At 35.2% G+C, this 8,330-nt stretch overlaps 3 protein-coding genes across 3 annotated transcripts; all 3 read right to left on the bottom strand.

The window, feature by feature from the left end:
* Positions 1-490: 490 nt before the first annotated feature.
* On the bottom strand, positions 491-799 carry LOC118029593 (large ribosomal subunit protein uL2y). The gene has a single exon (XM_035033498.2). The coding sequence runs from the start codon at positions 797-799 to the stop codon at positions 491-493; it is 309 nt and encodes a 102-aa protein (XP_034889389.1).
* A 2,606-nt stretch (positions 800-3,405) lies between these two features.
* On the bottom strand, positions 3,406-4,276 carry LOC118029583 (wound-responsive protein GWIN3). Its single transcript, XM_035033491.2, has one exon. The coding sequence runs from the start codon at positions 4,205-4,207 to the stop codon at positions 3,581-3,583; it is 627 nt and encodes a 208-aa protein (XP_034889382.1). The 5' UTR covers positions 4,208-4,276; the 3' UTR covers positions 3,406-3,580.
* Positions 4,277-6,808: 2,532 nt separating this feature from the next.
* Positions 6,809-7,596, bottom strand: LOC118029588 (wound-responsive protein GWIN3). Its single transcript, XM_035033495.2, has one exon. The coding sequence runs from the start codon at positions 7,529-7,531 to the stop codon at positions 6,920-6,922; it is 612 nt and encodes a 203-aa protein (XP_034889386.1). The 5' UTR covers positions 7,532-7,596; the 3' UTR covers positions 6,809-6,919.
* Positions 7,597-8,330: the final 734 nt, after the last annotated feature.

Here is an 8,330-nt window from a genome sequence, read left to right as displayed (position 1 = left end):
CCTGGGACCCTTTTGTTTTTTGTTTCTCTTTGGGTCTATGGTTTGGTGTTCTTGTTGACTTTGTGAGCCGATCGAGCCTTGACAGATGGATCATTTATGGCTCTTTTTTTTATTGGATTTAGGCCTCTAGCTGTCATCTCCTAATGATTCATTGACAAAAACAATATTTAACAAAGCTTTATTTATTTTTTTTTAAAAATTATACTAGGACAAGGGAATCCTTGTAGCAGCCTAAAACTTGAAATATTTCTTGGGGAGGGACAGATTAAAGTATAAACTCGTTCCTGGTGCATAAGATTGAAGATGTGTGTGCGTGTATTGTGCTCTTAGAAAATTAATATTAATAAAAACATTTTAAGGGACAACGAAAAGAGATAAATATTTACCTTGTAGTTCCCCTCATCGGGATTATGGCCAATAACAACACAATAATCACCAGAAGCTCAAGCTAGCACTCCTCTTATGTTCCACATTGCACACAACAGCTCCTTCAGGTATTGATCTTAAAGGCAAGACCTTTCTTTCCACAGTAAACATACTGGCCGGAGTACATCCCTTCAGCAACCACAAATAGCTCCTTTTGAAGCTTATACCGTAAAGGGTGTCTAAACGTGACTCTTGCAAGAGGGGCACCACGTCCGGGATCACGGACAATGTCAGTTACCACTCCTCTAAGGTAGCCGTTTTGCTCACCAAAATCGAGGGAGCGGAATCGAGCAGGGCCTTTGCGGTGGTGAGTGTGGGCCTTGAAGACAGAGCCGGCTGCACCCTTGCGTTGAGCTCTGATGACTCGACCCATCTGAGTGGTTGTGAGGCTTTTTTCGGAGAAGGAAGAAGGGTTTTGAATTGATATTACGATTTTAGCCATAGAGAGCCTTGAAAACGTTTTGTGATTGTTCGCCGGGCAAATGATCTCAACGTAAAAGACTCGGTGGACTTTGCTTGGAGGCCAGGGAACTCTAATTGGGCAATGGCTTGGCCTTGAACTAGAGTAGGCCTTCCTTGTCAAGAACACCTTTAAGCAATTGGAGTTGGGGTTGGGTATCTCATCAAACCTAGTTTGGGCTTCACAACATAACCAATTTCGTCTACATAATTTTTCTTTTTTCGATATTATTTTATTTTCTCTTTTTTTCCCAGTTCAGACTCCGAAAAGATATATCAGAATTACTTGAACATCAATTATTCTTCTTAGATATTGAATTTAAAATTCGAATTGAAAAAATAAAGAGAGAGAAAAAAAACCTCTTTTAATCACTTAACTTTCATGAATATAAATATAGAAAAAATATATTTTTTTAATCAAGTATATTTAGGTTAGACAATATGTAAAAATTAAAAAAACAAGATCAAATAAAGTCAAATCCAGGATTTTTTTTGAACTTGACTCACGTTAAGAGCAAAGTTGGTTGAACCCCGATTAACCCGTTGAGCCGGACTGGGTTTTATAATCACGGGTAATGCATAGTAAGAGTTGTTTGCGTGAGAGCCGAGAGACCATGAATCCATGCCATGGCTCAAACAATTCTGATTGTCCAACAGACGCCTGGCTCCATTACTCCGGGCTAGAGATTCAATACACCTGAACCAATGGGATTTCAGAAACGCGGGTTCCAAATGATTTTGCCTAAATTATATAACATCGTTTGGCATTGCGTTCCAAAAAAACGGGTTTTGGATCGTTTTGATGTGTTGATGTCAAAAAATCATTGGCATGTAACGAAAAGTTATTTGAAAAGCAACCGTTAACAAATACTAATACATTTAAAAATACTATAATGAGAATCTAATTATTACACACATGATTTATGTTTATGTCTCTACACACATGCATAAATTCAGTTTCATCCTATAAAAAAAAGTTTATCAAATCACCTTATACATCTAATTCAAAGTTTAAAATTCTTTTGTATGCAATCGAAACGATAAATTCTAGATTGCTTGGAAAGAGAATTATTGAATTTGCTTGGGGGATCGATTCGTAGACTGTATAGATTTTTCACTGGTGCTTTACGACAATTAACGACAACTATTATGAGTTGATGGTTTACTTTATAGGATCAAGCTACCTTCTGGAGTTAAACTGGGAAGCCATTGATAAAGGCAGGAGATGCGTATAACAAATATAGAGTCAAGAGGGTTCAATGGCCAAGCAAGGTGTATATATGGGCAGTCTGCATGTTCTGTCTCTGTAATCGTCTGCTCATAATCTTTTCACAAGGCTGATATTTGCCTAGGATAATTTATTTATGCTCATCACATGATAGTTATTAATTAGCAGGCAAAGAGTCTTGAGGTAAGAGATATTTACCCCTCTAAATGTGATGAGGAACCTAAAAAAAATCGTAACTAAGTTATTAATTAATGTCTAAAACCAATTTAATGATGGAATTCGATGGATCCTTTGAGATGACCAATCCGAAAAATTCTCAAGATGAAAGATGATCATAAGATGTTTTCAAAAGTTTAACATAATAGGTGCTTCTTCATAATTATCTACTATTAAATAATTTCCGACACTAAGATTTATTTGAGACTAAAGTTATGGTTGTTTTTTAAAGTGTTTTTTTAACTAAAAAATAATTTTTTTTAAAAAAATTATTTTTGACATCAAGTGTATTAAAATAATTTGAAAACATCAAAAAAATATTAATTTGAAGCAAGTAAAAAAATAAAAAAAATTAATATTTTTTTAAAATACTTTTAAAACATAAAACAAAAAAAAAACAAAACACGATCCACATAAAAAGTATAATACCAACAAGGTAGTGGTGGTGTTTTTTGTTTGACTTGAATTTTAATTTATTTTTTCTTGAATACATGGCACATAAAAAAGTATAACGAATACAGTTTAAAAATTAAAAGATACTATTAAATACAAATTCAATTATTTATAAGCAAATAATTCACACGAACCTTCACGATAACATTTATTAACAACTTACAGGCTCTCATTATTAATCTTTGATACAAGGTAGCACGTGTATGTTTCTCCATTATATAAATATTGTACAACAATGGTCTTTGTTTAGTGATTCAAAGAAACAACCTATAATTATTCAAGACCTAACTCTTTTATATAAGTATTATGACTCTTTTACTAGCTAGCTAACAACATAAAGGATATAAGAATAGAAAAGGGCAATCACTTATGTTCACTTATGTTCCATTCAATCACAACATCACCTAATACTTAATTAAATATATTGTTATTGTTGTTGCTGATATTAGCTCCCGATCTTATATTAAATGTACGGTCAACTAATACTTAATTAAACCTAAAAACCCATTAAAAATATGCAAAAAATAATAATAAATAAAAACAGCCTAATTAACATTTGATTCCAAATTAACATTTAGATGATATCAAACTATGTATAATCAGATGATTTTCAAGTGACAAGATAAAGAAAAAAACGTATTATATTAATGGAGACAACAAGTACATTAAGGGAAGGCTAAAGCTAAAAAGCTTCGTTTTTATTTAAAATTTATTTATGCCCAACTCATGACAGTGAGCTTCCTCATTCAGGATGGCAGTAGTGATCGATATCGTTCTTGCATCATTTTATAATCGATTTTAGGAGCTTTGATCTGCAACTGGTTCAAACACAACAGGAAAAGGGACGGTACTGGGAGCCAAGCGATCGACAACGTTGCCAAGTGGGACGCATGCGCATGAGCATTCGCACATGGGGTCGGAAATTGGACAGTAAGAAAGCTGATACAGATTATTACCACCTTCGTACTTGGTGATCTTAAACCGATTCAATCCATTAACACCTCCTGTGGTCACAACGAATCCTCGCATTGTTGGCCTCAATTCAGTCTTCCACATGGTCGAAACGCCCGCCATCCTGCATGTGGCTGCAACAAAGTTCACATTCAGATAACTGTCTTCGCGGATGACAGTACGGTCGCCGGATTCTCCAACTGGTGATGAAAATGTTACTGGGAGGCCATTGCTCATTGAGGAAATTATAACGTCTGAATTGCATATGATCCGGCTAGTCGCAGAGACCGCAAGAGTTGTTGTGTTATCATCGGAAGCGGCTCCGATGAAATAACGAGCATCAGGTGTCACCTCATTACCGTTGACATCGATCACTGCTTCAGGATCTTGGGCATGAACGGCATGAGGAAATATTGAAGTTGCTGTGAAGGCAAAGAGAAGAAAGGAGAGCACTGCAAACTTGGTGATCTTCATTGTTGAATATGATGAGTATTAGTTAATTATCTCTGTATTGTTTCTCGTTGTTGATGTGGTGAAAGAATGCACAGAGAGCGTGGATTTATAGGGGAGAAGGCATTTCGATTATTTTTTACAATTAATTAAAAAAAGTTGCCGTCTAGGTTTGGAGCAGCCTCTTGCGCGCAGAACTCGATTAGCCACTTGTCCCACTTGCTTTCTTGATTCGTTCCACAAAAGTGTTCTGCTCGTGCTTGTTGGGTTAGAATTACGATCCGATCAATTAAACGCATAGATGATTAATTAGTGATGGAATTTATAAACTTTTCCATAAAAAATCCTATCACTACTTTCCAGTTTTCTAGTAGCTAGTGTGTGTATCACATAAATAATCATTTTATTTCAATTAAAATAAGGTTTTGATTATTCACAAATAATGATATGTTTTTTTTTTCATTTTAATCTTGCACTTTTAATGATTTGATTTAATTTAATTGATAAATAAATGTAAAAACACTCTCTGCTACCGGATAATATTTCTGTATTAGATTTGTATGATAAAAAAAGCATATGGCTTTGGGATAAAACAAAATGAGTCTTAACCCTATCCCTATTTTCTTGCACTAAATTTTTTATTCAATTCATCGCAGAGATCAGTATAACAGTTATCACAATATTATTATGTCTTCTAGCTGACGTGTCGGAAGAGCTGTTAATTACAAGACGACAAATGACAGCCTGCGGCAAGGAGTTGTCTTGTAGGTTTTGGAGCTCTGGCCACTCGGTCCACTTGCTCGATTCAATTCCACACAAGTGTTCTGCTCGTGCTTAATAAGTTATAATATCCGATCTATTAAACGCAAGGGTGGCTATTCAAAATAGGTTGCATAGGAAGTCTAAAATTGTAGGCTACCTAACATAAATAAATAAATAAATAAAATAGTCTCGTTCATGTAACCAAGACAAGATGTACTTTCCAATAAAAATGTACGGAAATATTTGTTTTTTTATTTTAAAAGTAATTTTTAAAATATTTTTTTTTCTAAATTAATATTTTTTTAATATTTTTAAATTATATATATATCCTTGTTCTTAACTATTCTTCATCCTTAATTTTAAATCTTTTTTAGAGCTAAAGTCTTTATATCAATACTCTGGCTCCATTCATTCTTAATTTTACATCTTTAGCATCATTTAACATATGGTATCGTATTCTGAAACAAACCTTTTAATAATAAAAGTTTTTTTAAATTTAAAATCTAAGTCGTATCATTACATGATAATGATAATTCCAGAGCTTTGTTGGATAAGATTTCAAAGCTTCTAACTATTATTCTGAAACTATTGATTTAAAACCTGCTAATATGCTGACCAATGATTTCAGTGATTCGACGCTAAGATGAGACTGAATTTTAATAAAGACAAAAAGAAAATTAACTCAATATGAACCGACTAAAAAATATGAATTGATCCGCATCTTGGTTAGCCATGTCTGTAACTGCTCTAGTTTCAGCCACGTGGTCCATATCACTAATGAGCAATTTTGCCTCTGCCAGTTGCTTATCCAAAACTACGAATCCAATCCTTGAGTTTTGTCTTTAGTAGCCTCAGCCTCTTTATGATCCTAAAACGACGTGGCTCAACAGAAGAGACCTCCACCCACGTGGCAATGAGAAAGCCTTCCGAGCTCTTTCCCACTCTAAATCCTCAAGCAACTTCATTAGTCATCTCTGTCACAAAATCAACAGCAAACTGAGAGTCCAGGTTCTGATGTTCCCATTACAGATCTTGCTAATGCAAGTTGTCGCATCAACTTGGGGAAACCTATGCTATAAAGAAGCAGTATTCTGAGGATTCAACCGCATGCTGCTCACGTTGTGTAAAGGACAACAGATCCTTTGGCGTGATCCTTTCGATATAGTGAAGTTAGAAACTGAGGATTGCAGACAAGATAAGAACACCAAGTAAACTCGTAAAGGAAAATGGTAAAACAAGAGTGCATTGAAGGCTATCAGGGAGCTCAGTTAAGGCATGCTTTCGTACAGGTTCTAACCGTAACTATGGCATGCGACCAACCATAGATCTAGTAGCCACGCTTCCTAAATTTCCTTAATTTGGTCCTGTTTATTATCGTCTTTTTGGCACAACAACCCCGGCCTTATCTTCTCATCACAGGATGTTGAAAGGGAATCCTCAGTCCCAGCAATGTCCCGACTATGAGACATAAAATGTTTTATATGATCATGAGATCTAATTTTAAAAAGAGAGAAGAGATGAAGAGAGAAGGGATAATTGTTATGAAAAAGAAATTAAAGAGAGCAGAGGAGATGTTCAGGGAGAGAGAAGACATCGAAGGGAAAGGAGAAAGAGGGGAAAAGAATAGGGAAAAGGAAAAGGCAAAAAAAAGTGAAAAGGCTGAAAGAAAAGTCAATGCTTATTTTAGTTTTTCTTCACAATTTAAATTTGATGTTGATGTATAATGTAATTCTTGAAAAGATGAAGGCAAAGATAATGTGTCGCCAATTTAAATATTTAAATTATTAAATTAAGAAATTCCTTAACACCATGAGAGTCAAGATAATCATCAACAACAAACATAGTATACATATGGAGAGAAGGTGAAAATCAAGCAAAAGCCAAAGCGAAAGAGCTTCGTGTTTATTCTAGAGTTATTGATGCCCAAAACATGATCATATCAGGCGATCACATACTTGGTGATCTATATCATTCTTACATCATTTTATACTCGATTTTAGAAGCTCTATCGGCTGGTATAAACACAACAGGAAAAGGGATGGTACTGGGAGCCAAGCGATTGACAACGTTGCCGAGGGGGACGCATGAGCATCCACATATGGGTTCTGAAATTGGACAGTAAGAAAGCTGATACAAATTGGTACCATCTCCATACTTGGTGATCGTAAACCGATTCAATCCAGCAACACCTCCTGTGGTCACAACGAATCCTCGCGCTGTTGGCCTCGATTCAATCTTCCACATGGTTGAGACGCCCGCCATCCTACATGAGGGTGCATCAAAGTCCACATTCAGATAACTGTCTTCGTTGATGACACTGTCGTTGGATTCTACAACTTTTGAAAATATTACTGGGAGTCCAGTGCTCATCGGAGAAAACACAACATCTGAATTGCATATGATAGGGCTAGTCGCAGTGATCGCAAAGTCATTCGAAGCGGCTCCTATGATATAACGATTACCAGCTGTAACCTCATCACCGAAGGTGTCGATCACTGCTGCAGCATGAACGGCACGAGGAAATATTGAAGTTGCCGTGAAGGCAAAGAGAAGAAAGGAGAGCACTAGAAAGTTAGTGAACTTCATTGTTGAATCTGATAAGTAATAGGTATATCGCAATATTGAGTCTTGTTGTTGATGTGTTCAAAGACTGAACAGAGGCCATGAATTTATAGGGAGAAAGGATTTGGATTATTTGTTAACAATTAATTAAACGTGTGCCTGTTGCTCGACGAAACTACAAATTATTGTCCCATGACATAGACTTGTCGTATAGGTTTGGACCTTGTAGCTCTTGCCTCCTGGACCACTTGCTTACACGATTTATCCCACAAAAGTGTTTTTCTCGTGCTTATATTAGGTTATAAAATCCGACCCCTTAAACGCATAGATGATTAGTGGTGGGATTTACAATCTTTTCCATAAAAAATCTAGTCCCTAATTTCTAGTTTTTTAAGGCATAGTTTAGTTACTATTACAGTAAAAAAAAGAAAAAGAATAGTGTTTAGCACTTACTTTTTTAAGAAAGAAGAAATTAATGAAGATAGTGTGGAGAGAAACATGTTTGGTTTAGAGAAATAAAAACAAAAATATATAAAATGAAATTTTCTCTAAGAATGTTTGAAACTAAATTTATGTAATTTCAAAATAAAATGTATATAAGGAACATGTTCCTCGTATCCCAACTAATAACACAAGGTAATGATAATCTATGCAATTTTCAAATTCAAAAGATTTTTACTTGAGGAGATATGTTAGAGAATAATATAAATCATATCTTGGAACCTCATCTATCAACTCAAGTTATTGGGTTGAATTGATTTTTTAACATGGTATTAAAGCCTTGATGACCAAGCAATTACGAGTTCAAATCTCACCGTCCATA

Source organism: Populus alba, chromosome 19 (assembly GCF_005239225.2).
Source record: "Populus alba chromosome 19, ASM523922v2, whole genome shotgun sequence".
Classification (NCBI taxonomy): Eukaryota; Viridiplantae; Streptophyta; class Magnoliopsida; order Malpighiales; family Salicaceae; genus Populus; species Populus alba.
This window is presented reverse-complemented; position numbering and strand designations above follow the sequence as displayed.

What these genes read in the sequence shown, in the direction of transcription:
- LOC118029588 (XM_035033495.2), bottom strand. Translation starts at nt 7,531, where the DNA reads ATGAAGTTCACTAACTTTCTAGTGCTCTCCTTTCTTCTCTTTGCCTTC.
- LOC118029583 (XM_035033491.2), bottom strand. Translation starts at nt 4,207, where the DNA reads ATGAAGATCACCAAGTTTGCAGTGCTCTCCTTTCTTCTCTTTGCCTTC.
- LOC118029593 (XM_035033498.2), bottom strand. Translation starts at nt 799, where the DNA reads ATGGGTCGAGTCATCAGAGCTCAACGCAAGGGTGCAGCCGGCTCTGTC.